Source organism: Bacillus rossius, chromosome 2 (assembly GCF_032445375.1).
Source record: "Bacillus rossius redtenbacheri isolate Brsri chromosome 2, Brsri_v3, whole genome shotgun sequence".
Lineage (NCBI taxonomy): Eukaryota > Metazoa > Arthropoda > Insecta > Phasmatodea > Bacillidae > Bacillus > Bacillus rossius.
In genome coordinates this window covers 35844035-35865679 of record NC_086331.1, presented here as the reverse complement: position 1 = coordinate 35865679, position 21645 = coordinate 35844035, and the positions used below count along the sequence as shown (strand labels likewise).

General features: G+C 38.0%; 1 protein-coding gene across 2 annotated transcripts in view; it reads left to right on the top strand.

Moving 5' to 3' along the window:
• Positions 1-21401, top strand: part of LOC134529239 (transmembrane protein 43 homolog) — a 140118-nt gene extending 118717 nt beyond the window's left edge. For both annotated transcript variants that reach the window (XM_063363128.1, XM_063363129.1), the window contains one exon: positions 21108-21401. In XM_063363128.1, coding sequence (XP_063219198.1) covers positions 21108-21319 — 212 coding nt within the window. In that variant the 3' untranslated portion in view covers positions 21320-21401. The remainder of the gene's footprint in view (positions 1-21107) is intronic.
• The last annotated feature ends 244 nt before the right edge of the window (positions 21402-21645 follow it).

The following is a 21645-nucleotide window of genomic DNA, read 5'->3' as shown; positions in this document are numbered from 1 at the left end:
TTGTAATATGACTGCGAAACGTAAACGCAACGACCTTACATGGTAAGTTAAAGTTAAAATTATTGAAGAAGTAGACAATGGACAAAGAACGAAAACTGAAATTGCGAGAGAATTTAACATCCCGCAATCGTCGTTGTCGACAATACTAAAAAATTGTGAAAAGATTCAATCGGCTTTTGCGAGTTCGTGCAAATAAACAACAAGAAAAAGAATGCGAGGCCCAAAACATCAAGAAATGGAAGCTACCTTGTTGCAGTGGTTTGAAGAAATGCGTGCAGCAAACTTGCCTATTTCTGGACCTATGATTCATAAGAAGGCAGACTACCTAGCATTGAGGTTAGGAATTTCAGACTTCAAGTTCAGCAATGGTTGGCTACAACGGTTTAAGGATCATAACAATCTTGTTGGCAAAACTATGTGTGGGGAGTCTGCAGCAGTAGATACGACCAAAGTTAAAGATTGGATACAGACTGCTCAACCAATACTTGATCAGTACTGGCCTTTGATAAGCTTTGTAATGTGGTAAACAATGCCTATAAGAAAAAAATAGTACAAACCAGAATTGATGCTTTTTTTAAACCTAATGTTTGAATAGAAAATGTGTCATGAATGCAAGTTTATTAAAGTTTGTATTATGATTTATTCTGTAAGTGTTGCATTGTGTTTGTTTTCTTCAGTGTTTACAAATTGTTATGCATGTTGTGAAGCCAGCTTATACTACCAACAGTGTATATAATTTTCTTTATGGTTGTAAATATAGGCATTTCAAGTTCAATCAATTTTTTTGTAATGATATCCCAATAGTTTGGTTAATACAAACCCTCGTTATTACAAAGTGCTAAAATTATGGTCCCTTCAGGTTTGTAATAATGAGGTTTGACTGTAGCTAGTTATGTACGTTTGATTGAGAAGGAATGTTAAAGATACAATCAAACGTTTTTGAGTTGGTAGCACTAGTAAGTTTTTGTTTTGTTTAAGAGTGAAGAGGGACTATAATAAGATGTATAAAAGGAAGTAGAAATACACGTTTCTGTGATATTAAGTCTTTTAATATGTAATTCGCGCCCTAAAAGATTAATAACATTTAATAACTTGACACATGATTGGTTTAGATATTTAGTTAATAAGATCTGTAACATGTAGCACCTAATATTTTAAAAATATATGCATACAGTATCTAACTTTAATGTGTGTTTTAAACAAAGAGAGAACACACTGCAACTCAGATTCAATCCAAATTGCAAGCTAAGTCGTGAGAAAACCTAACATGTATTCTTGGTTTCAGCCTTCATGCAACAATTACAAGATAGACTGAACATCCCAGATGCAGTCTCTTACTCACTGTTGCTCACTAACACTTGAAAATCATTGAAAATATAAATTTTATGGAGTAGACAAATGTCAAAAAGGACAGTATGCTTTCATGTGAAAACTACTTTAGTATATTATTTACATTGGATACTGATCTCAAAAACTAGGTTTCTTATCTCTTCTACATCACAATCCATCATTTTTTTAAACAAATATGTAGTTTCTCTGGTACTTTAAATTTTAATTAGGCCAATAAAGTTAAAAAAAAAATTTTGTTCTGTACTCCTGTAGTGTTTATACATATTATTCCAAAAGTAACATAACCTGAATTTTTAGGCTGACTTGAGAAAGTGTTCACACTAACAGATAAAACATTGCGGTCAAATAACCTTGCCTCTGATTCCATGGTGCAGAAACTATCAACATTACTGGCCTTAAATTTTGATTGCTGAGCTTAGACCTTGCTGGGATATGCCATCTGTAGCTGAGTTGTTGTTGTCAGTCACTTCCACAGCTAGGATGCCATCTCAGCAGCAAGTTGCACATGCTGACCCAAGTCTCGAGTTGAGCGTAGTTTTCCCACTTGCAGGGGAGTCATGGGAGTAACTCCACTCACTTCACTGGGACACCCCTTTCCTATGAAAAAACCTTTACAATCTAAAAATTCAGCAGAACTAAACAAAACTTTTATGTATTTGGGTTTTACTCTACAGTAAATTCTGCAATAACTTATTTTACAAATGGTAGTGTTAGATTAATAAGTATGCCGCAATCAAAAGTTACTGTGGACCTATTCACAATATGCTAATGCAATAAACAATACGGTACCTATGTTATTATTTCAGGAAGGCACTATAGTATGACACCTTAATTTTAATAATGTGATACCCACCTTTTTCAGGTCTTTTTTCAACATGAATCACTACTATAACTCAATATTGAATTGAATATTTTAAGTCTAGAACTATAACTCAATACATCTATATTTAAAACTATAGCTATGTCTGTAGTTGACTGACAGACATGCTTATACATTTCCTAACCTAACTTTACACCATTTTTTTTATTTCTACTTATCATTGTCAGCAACAGGAATGTTGAGTGAAGTATTGACCATAGCCTATTGAAAGGAACCATGGACAAACCAAAATCAGGATGGCTGGACCAGGATTCACAGTATTATCCCTTAGAATAAGAGTCCAGTTCCTTACCACTATGCCACTTCGTGTCACAAACTTTAAATTCAGTCTTACTCATCTATATCTTTTTGAATCATACACCAACCCTGCAACCCAAACTTACTCCAAATGCACTTTCATCACCATTTATTTACCAGTCAAATTTTACTGTTTACTTCACCTCTGGGATTTGCAACTATGTATGTCCATCTCTGTCAGTTTAATTTTGCTTATTTGGTTTTAAAATTTAGTTTTTGTGATACCTTGAAAACTGTGTTTTAGAGGACCTCTGAGTTCTTGGTGCCACCTGCCTCCAATTTCAACTTGTATTAATGGTAAACACATGCAGGAAGGTCTCTGCATACCAGCTTTATCTTTCTTGGTTTAAAAAAAAATGTTTGTGACAGATGCAATGAAATCTTCACATTTGATACCCTGGTGCAATCTATATGATGGTTCCCCCTTTATTTTCAATTTTTGCTAGTAGTTAACATCTGAATAAAGGTCTGGAGGTACCAGCTGTATCAGTACTATTTTGTGTTTTGATGTAAAAAAAATTATATGTTACAGGTATAATGAAAACAATACATTAGAGGCCTTCAAAGGCCTTTGTACAACCTGTAGGAAAGACCTTACATACCAGCTCTATCGGTACACTTTGGATTTTAAGGGAGAAAAATTTAAACCTAGAAAGAATTGCGATTTCTGCCTGGTATGATTTATTATGTTCGAAGTGCCTTACTTTATGACGCACCCTGCGGACCGGATAGAGCCAGCGAATCATGGAGTTAAGAATTAGGGAGTGGGTATGTGTAATCTATACCATGTTAACAAATGAAGTCAAAACAAGATTGATCACACTCTCTGTAGAGAGCAAAACATTACAGGCTACAATTTAGTTAAAGGCAAAATACTGGGTTGTTTTGTCTGATATTTGCTGGAAACGTTGCCTCTGTGCAAATTAATCTTGCTAATTGGATGAAATGAAAAATAATTCTTACTATACAACACAGTACGATGTGTATTGGTAATATAGTAAGGCATTTGATCCTGCAAGATAGTTGACCAGGAAGGTTATGTGAATTGAATGGCATGTGGCCATTCTGGAAGACCAAAGCCAAGTGGCCTATCGGATTGTAGAAGTGTGGTGATTACTTCCGTCTTTACACGAACAGCAACCACGCCAAAGCCCATGTCACAGACTAGGGGTATTATATTGTCACGTGCACCTAGCCGGTGCCACCGCCATTTCTGTCACGATCCACCTTCAGAGGGGGGGGGGGGGGGCGAGAATCGTAGCTCTTTACATAGAAACAACTCGCTTGGCATCAACTAGTCTTAACTTCATAAAATACTTTACTGTACCTAGGATCATAGGTTCGTCATCCCGTACAGGATGTCTGGTGAGAGCTGAACTAAGGAGATTTTGCAAAATAACATAATACTTAATTAAAATTATTTTATTCTTAAAGTCAAATACTCAACATCATTTTAAAGAACATTTAAATAGCGGGATTACAATTTAAAACAATAATCTCTTTACTTCCTTAACGATTGAACGACCTTACAAGAGAGAGAATGAGAGAACTTCACTAAACACTTCCCTAGTCCTTCCGAATACCTCAAATCATAATTAATACTTAAAATTAAAACAAAGATAAGTCCATACTCACATTTTCCGAAAAGCCTTTCTTGATCGATTACTTTAAAAAAATAACGTAGGGGCCTCTCCTGCCCTTGAAATCCCGAACGAACATTACATTTTAAAAACTATGACGCGTGACCCCTGACGAGGGCCATAGCCTCCGCCCGAAAGCTTGACGACTACATTATGACCTAACTTAAATTAAACGACTCGTGGCCTCTGGCGTCGACCATAGCTTCCGCCCGAAAGCTTGAATTCCTACATCACGAACGAACTAACAACTCGTGACCACAGGTGAGACGCATAGCCTCCGCCTGAGTGAGCCTGAATTCCTACATCACGAACGAACTAACAACTCGTGACCACAGGTGAGACGCATAGCCTCCGCCTGAGTGAGCCCCGAGTCACCACTCACTTGCGCTTAAATTCGCGCGCCCTGCCGCGCCTACCATAACAAAAGCTCGTTATTGAAGTCAAATTTACTAAACAACTAACTAGAACATCTGGGAAGACTACCCCCCCTCTACCCCAATGTGCAGGCCACACCGCGCGGCTTGTTACGACAGCGCGCCCCAGTAACTGCGGCCCGTGGCTGCGCCAGCGCGCGGCCAAACAAACAAACAAAATTCTGCAAGCCCGCAGCGCGCCGCGCCGGCCCCGTGCCCCAATTACATGGTCACGCCACTTGCGCTGACGAGTGAACAGAGCAGCCAGCCCAGAGTCCCGTCAGTAAAGTCCCTAAATTTGATTTCAACAACCCTGCAAAATTTCAACCCGCGACATAACCCTCCCCTCACAGAGCTCGAGCCCCATCGAGCTACCTCAAAATTACAAATTGTCTTTTTCCATTAAACCATAACTATAAATTCCTCATTTCACAAAAATAATAATTTTCTTAGTTCCTTGCTGTCTGAACATACATCTAGATTCTGCATAAGATTTATTTTAAAACAACAAGTATTCATAAAATTAAATGTAAAACTTTTATCTGGTTTGTTCTCACAGGAACCTTCAGAGGCTCGAGTTCTCAATTCTAAAAAAATTGTTCTGTTAGTGAAGCTCTCTTTACAAATTAAATTACTGTTCTTAGTTTCTCAGTATTCGTTAAACAATGTGCAAATTCTTGATAATTATTATTATTTTTTTTTTTTGGTTTCCGTTTATTACCATACTTCTTTCGTTCTTCAAAAAAAATTAAGTGTCCTTACAGTGTTTCAATTAATTAAACTCTTATCTCGTGAAGGTTGGTGCAACTCCTCGAAGTCAGTGTTGTCGAGAAGAGTAGCTCCCTGGGCTGGCCATCAGCAAACACCACTCAACTCCAACAGCTACTGGACTGGCTTCCAGGGCAGCTCACAACTTCTCCCCACATCTGCTTCGGAGTTGTGCCATCCTCATCACGAACAGATTACAATTCTGAAACATCATCAACAGGCATTACCATCACGCCTGACAAATACAAAACTAACTACTAAACTGCAATCGATGGGCAAGGATGCAAACACACAAAAAAATAAAATTAATTAATTCAACTGCTAACATAAAGTATCCCACCCTTAGCATAATCTAATCAGGCAAATAATTTGATAGGAAAAACTTAAGGAAGGGAAACATGACCTCCAATGATTTTCCCTAACTCTTGAGTCTTGATCTTCTCTATACAGCAAATAGTCCCCACGAAGTAACTGGGTTGAAGGTCAGTTCACATGACCCACCCATAACCTCTTCTACTCTTCTTTTCTTCTGGGGGCAACCACAATGCCCACCAATCTCTCTCCATGGTGCCGAACCAGCTATCCCATGAGAGTAAACAACGTAGTCAATGGAAGCACAGAGGGGAAACACCAATCTCTGGCTTGTCGAGTCATAAAACTGCTTTATCTTCTTCTTCTTCTTCTGAGTAAAACATCTGATTAATCTTGCTTCTATTCTTCCAAACAGTAAAAGTTCATCAGGTATCTTCATGAAAGAAACATTCTAACTAATAATTCTTCATTTTTCTTCTTCTTTATTTCTGTTAGTTGTAATAGAAGGCCATGTTAGGGAGGTTATAGGGAAAAAGAGTGGCCAATTCCCACCCCATCACCCACCTAGATCATGACTAATTAACTTTTAAACTTTCTATTTCAAACAAATAAAAAAAAACATTTTTTTTTATTCAAACTTTTAAACTATAATTACTTTTACTTCATAACCTCAAAAGCTAATCAATAATTCTAAATGAAATTGTGATTTACTGCATCCTTGTTCCATCCGATCTGTTTGTTTATAACCTTTCTTGTAAAGTATAAAATTTTCAAACATTACTAATTCAAAAAAAAATTAAATTCTGGTGTCCTTTGAGTTACAATTAACTTTACTATTTCTTAGCTTGAAATAATTTAAGTTTTCAGAACTATTTCATTGTCTAATTCACAACACTTAAAAATCAACTCAAAACAACAAATCATCAAAATCAATAAGATCATCTGACCTACCTATCAGTACTGTGAACTGGAACTGTTCGTACACATTTATAATAAGCTATTGTATTGAAATTCCAACCTAAATAAGGTTTTAAAAAAAACTACTAATCCCTCTGTAAATTAAGAAAATTAACTTTAAAAATTAAACTTAAGGTATTAGTTCTTTTTGACAGCTACCACAACTCACTAGTTCCATTACATTACTATAACCTAAAAAGTTCTGTAAATAATGTTTATAACAAAAAAAAACTCCAGTTACTGTCTTCCATAAAAAAAAATAAAACTTTACATGACCTTATTAATCTCCACTTGTAAGTCCATGGCTGCCAGCTTTCTCTTCTCTTGAATCTTCAGTCTTGGCTCTTGTTTCAGTGATCTTGTATCTTGTCTCTCGAACTCTTGTCATCTTGTAAACTGGACTGCTGCTCAGCTCATCTTAAGGAATCTGTAACAGTTTCAAAAATACATGTTAATTTAAATTACATAATTCCTGTTCTTTGGTCCTAAAAAAAAAATTGTATTATTAGTACACATTACCCTGAAACAACATTATTATTCATTGTTTATTACTTAAAAAAAATGCTTTACCATAAAATCCTTTTTTGTTCTTTTCATTAGGCCTATTTATTTTCCTTCTTCTTAATTAAATTCTGCTTCAAATGTTAATCCTAACTTAAGACCTACCATCTATTTATTATTCATTACCTACATTATTTATGTTACCCTAAAATTCCCATAAGTTTCTAATACTTCCTATCAAAGACATTCTCTCTAAAAAAAAATTTACTTGTGACTCTTAACTTAACAAACTTAAAAAAAACTTTTACACTAGACTTAACTTATTATTCATTCTTAGTTACTAAATTTCTATATGTAAACTTTAGTACTTACAAACAAAAACTGCCTATTTCTCTCTACCTCTTAATCTCTTTCAATTATTACAATAATAATGTTACCTTGCATCTTTAAACTTTCTTCTTTTCAATTAAATTAGACATCTCATAACAATAAAAATTCTGCCTATACTCTTCTTATGGGTGTACAAACCAACAACAAAATTTCAAATTCTCAAGTTTCCTTATATTTAAATTATGCAATGCACATAACCTCTGTGGTGCCTGTACCCTTTTAGGCCTACCACCTTCTCCTCTCACAGCATGACAACTCTTATTCCTCGGGGTCTGTATTCACTGTTCCAAATCAAATATCTCAAAAAAATTAAAAACAAATTTATTATTTTAAGAAAACAAAAATTTACATTGACTTTACTATGGAGCCTGGAACTCTTAATGTCTCACAGCAGCTAACATGACTAAATCCCATGGAACCCCAGGTTTACATAACCTGTGCCCAAAAATTTAAGCATACCAGGCTTTCCCTGCACTGGTTTTACAGCATCACACACTATTTAGGGCCCCTGATCTGCCATCAGTCCCAAGGAGCTTTCCCACAACCCCTCTCTACACAAGCGCCTACCGCATTCCTCTCAATTGGCTATCGGTTTTACGGCATTCTTTTGGGATCCGACCATCAAGTTAGGGCTAATCGAACACTAAACCTCCATACTTCCAAACTAATGTAAATCAATTAAATTTTCTCTGTAAATTCTAAAAATCAAAAAAAATTATTCCAACATGCCAAAGAAACTTCCAAAAAAAATTCATAATCTTATCTTCAAACCATTAAAATAAAAATAAATAGATTACTCTGTTTTCTCCTTAATAACTGTAAACTGTCAACAAATATCATGTCGTAAATTTTAACTATGCTTACTGACTCTTAATCATAAAATCTCATTTGTCCTAATTAATAAACAACCGATTTCCTTAAAATCTCACTGTATCTCTCACACTCAAACTTCACTGGCTGAATATCTCAATAAATTCAAAAACAATTATCTAAACTCTTAAAGAAACTCCTCCCCAATTATTCAAATTACTTCACCTTATTTTATTTCATTACTTAAAACACCTTACTCAAAAAAAATTAATTAATTATCTAGCTATCTTCCATTATTATTTATTTACCGAACAAAACTTTCTCCTAAATTAATTTAGTAAAATTCAATTTCACATTAGGCAAGTACACTAACTCTCTACAGCAATGTTTCTCATTTCCCTCCTTCCTAACTGAATCCAATCTTACTTAACCTCCAGGGAATTTACCTCACAAAATAACCAAAAATTTCACTGTAGTGCCTATCTGCTATAGGCCCACTACACAGGGGGCTCTAACCCCCCCAACAAACTTCATTGAAATGGTACCCTATCCCATACAGGATAGCCACTTCGGTACTACCATGGGGAACTCCTGCCCCAAACTACTCACAACTCTCAGGATTCTCCTGACCCTTAATTCCGTAGTCAGCCCATCTCCTATGGTCTGCGCTACAATTCCCTTTCTTCCCAGGGACACAACGCCTCACCTTAGGGTCCCTCGCCCTAATGAAAACATTAATTTTGTCTCTCTGTTCTTTTGGAGTAAATTCCCTCTACACACAAAATCTAGCCTTCCCAGTTTTCTCAATGCTTATCGATTTTATAGTGTACCTCCTTAATAATGTTTACAAATCCCAAAAAAAATATTTTTAAAACCGAGGTAGAATTTAACTAACAAAAACATAAACAACTTACAACGAAACACTTCTAGCCTATACATCATACACTTCTTAAAATAAATTACTTACATACTGAAAGTTCCTCTTCTTCTAAAACACACTTAAATTTAAATTTATTTAACCAATAGTCTATTTTCTTATCGCTAAGTTACCGTACAGCTGATCAAAACAAGGTCACGGCCGTCCACGTCTCTGTACGTGCTCGTGACGTCACCGAATTCCATCAGGTGCGCCAACCCTCGCTTGCGGTTCCTCCGTTCTCCGCTAGGTCTCAGCACCTCCCCGTCACGTGTTCACTCTGCCACGTCCACTGACGTGTCGTTCTGAAACAACTCTCAACATTTTTCTAATTAAAACAAAACATCACTATAAATTCTATAACTCTCTTTTACATAAACTCTCGTTTTCTCTTTAATTCCTTTCTAACGTTTATCCTTCCCTCGACTGATTTAATTCGTACGTCTCGTCTCCTACGCGCACGAAAACAAAACAAACTTCTCTTGAAAATAATTCCTATTTACGACAAAAAACTTTATTTTAAATTATAATTCTCTTAACCTACAATCTTAAAATGAACTTCAATTAAATTAAACCACTTGCATTATCTCTAATAAGCATTTAACTTATAACGTATTCTCCTCACGTAATAATCCCCGATATAAATCTACAATAAATTCAACGACTTAAAACAACTTATCACTATAAACTTTATCCTTACAAGTATCCTCAAATAAACATCTGTTACGTCAAAAAAAAAATCTCAAAGACTTCCTCCACTATTATTAAATTCCGTAATCCTCTCCTCAAGTAAACTCTTAATAACCTGCTATCAGAAGCTGAAACTAACTTAATAATAAACATAAAAATCTACCTCTCTCTCTCTCCAGAAATAGAACCTATCCGGCGAACTCTACCATTTCTGTCACGTGCACCTAGCCGGTGCCACCGCCATTTCTGTCACGATCCACCTTCAGAGGGGGGGGGGGGCGAGAATCGTAGCTCTTTACATAGAAACAACTCGCTTGGCATCAACTAGTCTTAACTTCATAAAATACTTTACTGTACCTAGGATCATAGGTTCGTCATCCCGTACAGGATGTCTGGTGAGAGCTGAACTAAGGAGATTTTGCAAAATAACATAATACTTAATTAAAATTATTTTATTCTTAAAGTCAAATACTCAACATCATTTTAAAGAACATTTAAATAGCGGGATTACAATTTAAAACAATAATCTCTTTACTTCCTTAACGATTGAACGACCTTACAAGAGAGAGAATGAGAGAACTTCACTAAACACTTCCCTAGTCCTTCCGAATACCTCAAATCATAATTAATACTTAAAATTAAAACAAAGATAAGTCCATACTCACATTTTCCGAAAAGCCTTTCTTGATCGATTACTTTAAAAAAATAACGTAGGGGCCTCTCCTGCCCTTGAAATCCCGAACGAACATTACATTTTAAAAACTATGACGCGTGACCCCTGACGAGGGCCATAGCCTCCGCCCGAAAGCTTGACGACTACATTATGACCTAACTTAAATTAAACGACTCGTGGCCTCTGGCGTCGACCATAGCTTCCGCCCGAAAGCTTGAATTCCTACATCACGAACGAACTAACAACTCGTGACCACAGGTGAGACGCATAGCCTCCGCCTGAGTGAGCCTGAATTCCTACATCACGAACGAACTAACAACTCGTGACCACAGGTGAGACGCATAGCCTCCGCCTGAGTGAGCCCCGAGTCACCACTCACTTGCGCTTAAATTCGCGCGCCCTGCCGCGCCTACCATAACAAAAGCTCGTTATTGAAGTCAAATTTACTAAACAACTAACTAGAACATCTGGGAAGACTACCCCCCCTCTACCCCAATGTGCAGGCCACACCGCGCGGCTTGTTACGACAGCGCGCCCCAGTAACTGCGGCCCGTGGCTGCGCCAGCGCGCGGCCAAACAAACAAACAAAATTCTGCAAGCCCGCAGCGCGCCGCGCCGGCCCCGTGCCCCAATTACATGGTCACGCCACTTGCGCTGACGAGTGAACAGAGCAGCCAGCCCAGAGTCCCGTCAGTAAAGTCCCTAAATTTGATTTCAACAACCCTGCAAAATTTCAACCCGCGACAATATAAAACAGGTAGGAGGTAAATTGTTCACAGTTGCCGCTTAGAACACCATGGTGCTAACATTACTATATAGCATAAATTATAACAGTATATAACAGTGCTCTATCCTATCCAAATAAATAATTAAATTACCTAAAGCACAAATTTCCAAAAATAAGTTTACGATCACAGCCCATTTACAAAATAGATACATTAATCAAAAATTCTAATTCTTTTGTCCACTGGGCCGCAAAGTGACAGTAAATGCATAGCCCAACACTAAATTATATAATTTACTTTTAAGAATGTACAGTCACCAATTTCACCCCCATAGTCTGCAATACTTTAAACTCCATAGGGGATTGCTACCCCTTTTGGTATTTTTAACCCAGCCCTCTTAGCATAAGCTCTACCGGCCTGGGGCCCCCATGGGCGAGGATACAGAATACGCCGTATACGCGAATCGGGAAAGGTGTTAGAGCTTCAGCTATGACCATACGCTAGGGCTATCCATCCCAGCATAGTCATCACCTCCCTGCCTCACTCAGCTAACCAAACAGCTGGCTGTGTCCTTAGCCCTTACACCTTCTCAGCACTGCTGGCGATTACCCAGATATACATCACACTGGGACTCCTCAAAACACTCTGTGGTCCAGTGGAGGCCTATCCAACCTCTCCTAGCTGTCCAGGTTAGTAAACCAGAGCTGTGTCGTCGCTCACAACGACGACTCTTCAAAGGGCTAGGGAACTGCTCCAAGCGATCAGAGCACCACCACGAAGTACGAGTCCTACCCAATCAGATCTCGAGCCTTAGAAGATACCTCAACGGGGATCCTTTCACGAATTGTTCCCATACTACTACCAGCTTCGGTATCTATAATGGGCATAGACTATTCGCCAATAGCTAACCGACCTGCCGTGTATCAGAGCCCCTCCACTGGATCCACCTCGTCTCATTGGATGATCCTCCGACCCACCGTACCTTGGCCCGGCGGGTTTACAGCTGATTAAGGCCAGGACGTGCCTGGATTCCTCCGACTGCGACCATGAAAGCCGTGGCTAGAACCAACCACCTAGGCTGTGTAAAAGAGCAGGAGGGCCTCGGAGTTGCCTCGGTACCTCCTCCGACCGCTGGGCAGAGCTCAGACTTTTACAGCCCCTTAGGCCCGGGTGCCCCCATTCACGCCAGGAGCATTCTCAGTCCTTACCATTACCATAGGCCTTGTCCTTATTCACTATGAGAAGCCTTTGGGACCCAGACACCAGGGCTCGGCAGTCGAAACCCCCAAAAAGGTTTCAATCGCATCTGCTGTTGCCCGCAGATTCAGCCCATTCACCATTTCTGGTCCCAGCCAGGCAGTTGAAGATGTGGTGAGGCAGGGTTACGCCTGGCAGAGTCCTGTTTAGTTAAAGAGTCGCGGCTATGACCAGATACCGAGGAAACCCATCCCAGCATAGCCACCACCACGGCCCCAAACAGCAGTGCCACGAGGAGGCAGAGCATTGCCATTGGTGCAGAGAGGCTGTGTGTTCGCTTCAATCCACTCATTCTGTGAACCTGTTGGATCATATTTCGGATAACTAGAGCCGGCAACAGCTCCGACACCTCAAGCGATAATCACCTTCCCCGCAGGGTCAGGTCCACTCCAGCCAGTCTGCAATACTTGGCGCAATTTCTAGTCACTGGTGGCTCATGCAATCCATCGACGAGAACTTTATTATCTAACCAAAAATAAATACTTTCTTTATCGCCGTCCGTTTAAGAGTTAAAAAGCCCAAACTAATTTTCTGCAGCTGTAGCGTAACTTCTCAAGTCTATTCCGGTGCCTTACCTTGGGTAGCTTTTACAATACCCATCTTGCATACGCACTGTTCAGTATTATACCTGGGATAGATTACCAAAGGCACAACAAGATGCATCGTTGATTTATCATGGCCGCTAATACAACAGTTCAAAGTGTTTTTCCACGCCCAACACAACTTTAGTCAGAAATCTACTTCCAGCAGCCTTAAAATGCTTTGTTACCTCACTCAAATAATAAAGTTTTATTTTTCATGCCACTGTTTCAAACACAGCAAAAATATCTAGGTTAACTACCATGGGTGCGTTGCACACAAGTCGGCTATCAACGCAGGTCAAATAGGGTCGCCTGTAGTGCATCAAAATCTTTGATAATGAAGTCACTGGAAACACCGCAAAACAATGTTAAATTTTGATTCACTTAGCGATAGCTAATACCGAAGTTCAAAGTTAGCAAAATCAAAATCCAGGTTTATTCTTGTCCTATTCAGGGCGGGCAAATAACTTACTTTTTGCCACAGCGCAGTAGTCTTTCGTTGACAGATGAGATGTAGTGTAATGCAAGTCCACTTTGTAGTTAACAGACTGGGCAGCAAGTCCTGCCATACCCGACCGCAACTTGCCTTCGATGTACTCTAGGAACGGAACTCCACACCAGCTTCATCGGCGATTCAGCACTTTCTGTCTCGAGGCCTCAAAGCTCTCGCTGCATGCCACCTCAGCCATCACACCACTGGCGCACTCCCACGACCGCTTCCGACAACACAAAAATACAGGCGCGCCAACCTTTGCAAACTGAACTTCGCGCATTGTCCACCAACTTTATCCAACCAAAGTACTAGCAATTCAAAACAAATACACATTGCTTTTAACATAGCTGGTACTATATAAACACCTGTACAATTTATAACTATTGGGCTTGCAATACAAAGATATTTACCAACATACAGTAAAACCTTTTTGTTGCGACCCCATTTATTGCGACCACCTCTCTATTACAACCCGATTTCGAGGAACCGTGAAAAAATTGCCGAAAATCCGAAGAAAATCGGACAGAAAATAAGTTTCTTGTGGTGAGTAGCGGGTTACTGCGTTTCTCTTGCCCAGTGCTGTATTGCCGTAGGCAGCGCATATCTAAATATAGATACCACTTCCTGTCGACCGCTGTCAGCGCTTGACAACCCCCATTCCACGTCCCTTTGCCGGCAGGGTGCAGATAAAGGCTTTTGTGGCAACGTGTTTACGTTTGGCTTTTTGCGAGTGTCTAGTGTGGTACGCAGTTAAGGCAAAGCTACCTGCAGGATTTCTCTTGATTTTGATTACTATTGGTTGACAATGTTTGCTTAGTTTTTGAAGTCCGATTTGGTATATTTTCTGGCTTGAATTTGTGAACTATTGTTGATGACTTATGCAGGTTTTTTTTTCTTTTTTTTTTCTTTTTTTCAGATTTTGTGTATGACTTAATAAAATACCATTAAATATTAATTACTATTAATACAATGCAGGAAAAACCCTCCGGCCGCAGCGTGTGAACATGGTAGTCGGCCGCTCGCTCGCCCTTGCTCACCCTCTCCCCGTACCGTGCGCTGCTTGTACTTGTTAACAATCACATTATCTGCTTCATTTTAACGAGGAGAGTAAAAATATATTAAAACTGTCAGCAAATTGATAAAAGCTTTATGTGTCCGCAAAACAAGGCACAACACCAGCCCGCCAGTTGTTTTCATTCAAAACGTGGCTAAAGAACTTAACTGCCGCAGCGATGTTTATTTTGACAGCTCAAGCAATTATCTTTTCCCGTGGGTTGACAGAAAAAGGTCGCTTCACCCAGCATAAAAAAATGCTACGCCACTTATTCCCCAAGCAGGAAACACACTGGCTGCCGTCTGTCTCCCCCGCATTTATCTTTCTTCTAACATTCCACGTCTCGCCTCTCGCACGAGCAATAACGAAGCGACCATGCATTGGGCCGTTTTAATCTTTGTTTGGTGACAGCAGCTTGATTTTATTCGGTATATTCCTTTTCATAGGACCCTTGTTATTAAAATACATTTATATTTAAGTTTGAAAGCTTGTAAATTCCTTGCCAGAGATGACAACTCGAACTTGGTGTGAAAAGTGACATATTTTGACATACTTTATTTTAGGCGTGTTTGTTGGGGAGGGAGGGGTCCGAAAATATTTACAACGATCTTACCCCTCCCTCACCGCTTTAGTACCCCATTAATAATAGCCCAATTTTATGGGAGAAGGGAGGGTGAAATGAGCATTTTCTCACAGAAGGTTTTTCAAAGGAAGCGAGGTTGGGGTGTTATAAGGAAGGACACTAGATGGTTTGTGTGTCTGGGAGGGATGAGCTAGCCTTGAAGAATGTTACCGAGAGGAGGGAGGGGTGAGCTTATGCGTCATGAAGCCGCTGCCGCCAGCCAGCCGGGCGAGCTTCGTGTGCGCCCACTCGCGTTGCAGAACCTACCGCTGCCATATTTTTAAATGAAATGTCCCAATATTTTTTTGTTATTCTTACATTAACATTATTGGAAGTATTAAAGCCGACACAAAAATACGCTGTGTGTTAAAATTAACAGATTTTAATGATCTTTCATTTAGTTTTTTTTTTTTTTTAATTTTTTCCTGATTTTCACATTTTGGTCCAATTGTCCAATTTTTTGACGGTTCCCGAGGATGTATTCGTAAAATCACTGCTTCGTTAAATCTGGGGTTTATGACATCAGGGTTCTAGTGTATTTAACTAAGGCAAGCAGAAAACATACATGTAAACTAACCAGTAAAAATAAACTGTCTTTTGACATATTTTCTTTAGAGGTGGCCTGTAGGGCGACAGACTTGTCATGAAGGTTGAAGTGGGTTTAAAGCAAAGCCGTCTAGCATTGTGAGTGACAACATCCTGCCATTGTACGGCTGGTTTCTTAGCGAGTAGCGGTTTGTGAAAGGGGGAAGGGGGGGGTTGAAATGAACTGAAAATTTCGGAAAATATTATTACGACCCTATTCCTGGGAACCGTGAGGGGTAGTTTCAGAGAGGTTTGACTGTATTAATTATTATTTCGAGCATGTGCAGTTTAATAAATACTATAACCTAATAACTAGTTAGAAGCATAGTCAAAATACAAAATAACATGTGAAAACTAAAATATAAACAGCCATTGTGACACCAAATGCCACAGAAGGCAGCCGTAAATTCTAGGGATGGGCTGGTCGAATCCTCGAGTCCCACCGAATCTTCAGTATTAGAAAGATTTGGGATTCAAGGTAAAGATTCTAAGGAAAAAAATGGAGTAAAAATAGTAAATTCAAAATTGAACACTGGCAAACTCTTAAGTTTACTAGGCTTACTTATTTTTATCTTTGTACTTATTCTAATACCGTTCCCCAAAATATTATTCTTTTAATTGATATTTATTAAGTAAATTAAATACATATGTACTCATCTGGAAAGCTTAGTTAATAAAACAAATATAAATGTATGGTTTGCCATATTTAGGGACTCAAAACTATGGTGGAGCACGAAATTTGCAGAAAATGACAACATTATGCTGTTTTTAAAAAATTTTACCTAAATTTTTTGACAAAGTTTAGCACAAATGGAGAAAAATGTGGTTTCATGGTAAATGTACGAACAAAATTGAAAAATAATACGGTGTTAACCTATTATCTCATTTATTTACACTTAACATTTTATAAATCTTATAGGTTAGGCCAAGAAATAATTGTTAATGGTATGTGAAGACATGTTAAAATGTGTTTAACGTACGTTTAGCCCTGTCCACCTATTTTCATCTATGAATGTACACATTGTGTATGTTAAACCCTGTTTATGCAAAAAGATAGATTTGGTGTACTGCTTCATTTAGTACCTACCACATGTTTTAATGATTCAACAGTAAGTTACTTAAATGTTTTCGTAGAATTTATGAAAGTTATGGAGATGATCTCATGTATATTTTTGAGATAGTTTCTGAAACCACTAACTTTTTATTTTGTAAAATTTAATTTGGGGGGGGGGGGGGTGTTTGTCCTTGAAATGATTTTTTTATTAATTTTTTGCCATGTTTTCAAATCATTCTGCAAGATGGCATTGTGATACTTCAAGTAGTTTTATCATTTTATCAAATGGTTAATTTAAGTACAGTAGAGCATCCTGTATCCGTAATTCTACTTACCGGAATTTCTACTATCCGGATGTTTTCCGAGAGTTAAAAACAATTTACAAAATTTAAAAAAATATATATATTTTTAAATGAATTATAATATATATTAATATATATTATTCCCGCGGAAGTAAATACCAATTGTTTGCGCAGTTTGCGCCCCGTCTAGTCAGTCAGGGTGCACTTGATTTTATAAACACTCAGCGAGTTATGATGGAAGCCAAGTCTTCCGGTCTCGCGACTTCAATGCACGGGCGTCGAGCGCATATCAGGAATTGGCGGCAGCGGCCCCGCCTACACGTGAGCGCGCCGTGTTAACGCGTTGTAGGGGAGGAGGAGTGGTGTATTGTGTGCGTTCAATGTCAGTCTTGCTTGTGGTACGCGATCGCTAGTATGTACGTTCCTGCAGACACGTGATGTTTTCAAAACATAAACTTCCTGGTGATGAGGAAAAGAGTAGTAAACGAAGGAAAAAAGTTCTTACCATTAAAGAAAAGGTTGAGATTCTCAAGAAACTAGATGCTGGGACTTCTGTTAAAAATCTCAGCCAATCGTATGATGTCGGCATTTCGACGATTTACGACATAAAGAAACAAAAGAATGAACTGTGTAAATTTTATTCAGACAGTGATACGAAGAGAGAAATTGAAAACAGAAAAACAATGCAGGGTAGTAAATGTAGCGACCTTGATAATGCTCTTTATCAATGGTTTCGTTTGCGGCGAAGTGAAGGTGTTAGCATTTCTGGACAGATGCTGATAGAACAGGCAAAAATGTTTCATGCCGAACTGAATCTAACATACGATTGTGACTATTCGTTAGGGTGGCTTCATAAATTCAAAAAACGCCATGGAATTTCTTTTTTCAAAGTTAGCGGTGAAAAGCTTTCTGCAGATACAGTGGTGGCGGAAAAGTTTGTTGTTGAATTCGCAGAATATGTGTTGGACAACAACTTAACAGCAGACCAAGTTTACAATGCGGACGAGACTGCTTTGTACTAGCGTTGTATGCCTCGAAGCACGCTGTGCACTGCAGATAATTCTCACAGCGGGATGAAAGATTCTAAAGACAGATTGACCGTGCTTGGTTGTTCAAATGCTGCCGGTACCCACAAGCTGAAGCTACTCGTAATTGGCAAAAGCTTGCGCCCAAGGGCGCTAAAAGGTGTTAAAGTGTTACCCGTTGAATACCGAGCTACAAAAACCGCGTGGATAACATCTGCAATAACCACAGAATGGTTTGACAGTTTTGTGCGCCAGAGCCGGCAACACTGTAACAAGATAGGCTTAGACCCGCACTGCAAGATTGTCCTTGTGCTAGACAACTGCTCCGCGCATCCTGCAGCTGAAACACTAGACAGGGGTAATGTTTCTGTCATGTATCTTGCCCCCTAACTGCACTGCACTAATCCAACCGCAAGATCAGGGAATATTACGCTCCCTAAAATGTCGTTATCACACGGAGTTCATGAAGCACTTTTTATCTGATCTGAATGGCGGCAAAACGATCTCAGAAATTAAAAAGAAATACACCATAAAGGATGTCATATGGTCACTAGCTCGTGCATGGGAAGGTATGCCTGCGTCAACATTTCACAAGGTTTAAATTGTGGCCGACTTTGGTTTATCGTGACGAGGTTCATGACAAGGGAAATGAAGCCGACTTCAAAGGTTTTGAACAAAAAAACGTGAACGAACTGCTGGAGTATGCCAAGAACATAACAAATCCAGAACTAGAAGACTTACAATTGCAAGAACAAAACATTGTGGAATGGTTTTGTGTTGATGATAATGTTCCCGTTGTGCATCACTTTTCAGATAAGGAGATATTAGACTCTGTTAAGTGTAACAAAGACGACGGAAACAATGAAAGCAGTAGCGATGAAGATGAACCACAGGAGAAAATCTCGCAAGATGAGTGCCTTCACCACATTGAACGATTAATAGCTGGCCTAGAGCAACAAAGTTATATCAACGACCAGCAAATTATGCATTTGTATATGCTTCAAAAACAGCTGACTGAAGAGAAGCACAAACGTGTGCGGCAACAACGCATTAGTGACATGTTCAAAAAAGCTCCTGTTTCCACACCTGCTTCAACTACGAGTGAGAACATTGACGATCCAACACCAGGCACCAGTGGCACAAACGTAAACAGTTACGTTCAGAGTGACAGTGACAGTGATTAACTTTAACTTTTCCTGTCTTTCACAATGTGTGACGATTTAGGTAATTTGTTGTTTAGCTTTTTTAATTTAAATTAATGCGACTGTTAAACTTCGGGAGCAATTTTTTTTTCAATTAGGGGGCCTTATAGTGAATTTCTACTTTCCGGAATTTTCTACTATCCGGAATAGTCTAAGTTCCGACCATTCCGGATACAGGGTGCTCTACTGTATGTCTCATGCTTAGTTTGCAGTGTGCATTTTAATTGGTATTTACTCTCTTTCCAATGCACGATATCTGCTAATAGTGCTGCCCTTGTTTCGGTGTGCTGTGTTGCCAGATATACCCAAAAAGTATTAAGCTTTATACACAACTTTATAATGCTATGATATTTTTTTAATGTACTTCAAAAAATTTATTTTTTAAAGGAAAATATGAAATGGGAATTTGGGAAATATGCTTTCTTGTTATATTTCATCAAGCATATCATTTGCTAATATTCAATTCTTACTTCTAAGAAAATGTAACTGAAAGAAGCCATCTTGGCTTTAACTGTTTTTGCCATCAAATCTTTTTTATACAATTTAATATAAAAATTTTGTTTCTGTTTCTCCTGTGAAATAATAATTGGTGTTTCTAATTTATAACTTTTCTTTCATAATGTATACAACTATAATAATACTGTCGAAAGCCACTATTTTATGGTTTAAGACAAAAAAGAGTAATTTAGTTTTTTTTAATTTATACTAAAACTTATTATAGTTATTAATGTTATACAAAATAAGATTTTTAACATTAACAAGCGAGGTAGTATCAATCTGGCAAAAGTGGGTGCCATTTGCTATGTACTGCAGTTGACGAGTAAGACAGACTATATATAAAAGTTTTGTAATAAAACTAATGGTAAGATATTACTGTCAGATAAACATGTTGATAAATCTACCCATTGGGCAATTACCAGCATGTTTTACCAGGAAAATTGTAAGACCAGCCATATGCACCTTCATACTCCTCTTGAAACTAGAGATAAAAAGCACACAGTACTTAATACTTTACAAAATATTGCATTCAAATCATATACAATATTGATAATGTTAATTTACTTGTAGCATGAAAAATAATGCACAGGTGCATGTCTGCTGTTTCAAAACTGTTTAGTGTTTATTCAACTTGGTAAACTGTATAGCTTGCTGTACTTTTTATAGCATTTGCCTATATGTTGTTATAATAAGGCTTCAAATAACCACAATTTTCAAGTCAAGCAGGGGGAGCATGTAAGTAAAAGCATTTCCAAAACTACTGCAGGAACACTATTTTACAGTGTAGAGCTTCCTATCTGCATTGTGTTAAAAAAATATATATTAGCGTTTATAAATTATAATGCACATAAATTAATTAAATTAGAAATATTAAATTACATTAAACTTTTCTGTCATAATTAATGTACAGTATTAGTTATAAATTGTGTATGCACCATTATGTGTTACATTATAATTACATAGGCAACTACATAACATAAGAACTACCAAGAAGTGCATGCATTTGTGAATCAGTCAATTAGTTTCACTTCAGTAAAATTCCTGTACCACTAAAATTTAATGAATGTATTTTGTAACAGTCATGTTAGACCCTAATTGAAAATGTTTTCTAGTTTGCAGGTACTCAAATAGAACCACTCCAGCGACATCATGCCTTACTTCAATGAAGTTGACTTTTTCAGTCTCACTGTCATTATTCGTAATATCTATGTCGTGGCTTTGGTATAAACCTATTTTAGGATTGACTATTTTTGTTGCAGCTGTGAGTCCTGCTATTTATGTCATTTTTAAGTACAATTTAAGTGAAACACAAAAATTGCTTTGAAATTTAAATGAAATATATAATTTTTTTTTTTCCAACTGTTGCCATATGTAACATTTACCAATAAAATTATTTAATATGTAAACGTGCATCTTTGAGTCCTTTATACCCTTAGTTTCTAGCATTTACTTGAAGGGAGGCAATATGTACATACTTTTAACCATAATTGTTGTAAAGGATGCCAAAATCCATCAATATTACGGTGAGTTTACAATTGTATTCTTAAGAATTAACAGCACTTTATCGTGTGATTAAAACTCTTTTATATGTTCTAATGTTTGGTTTTTTCTAGTCTAGGTTTTGGGTTTTTATTTCTGGCTGGTTCAGGA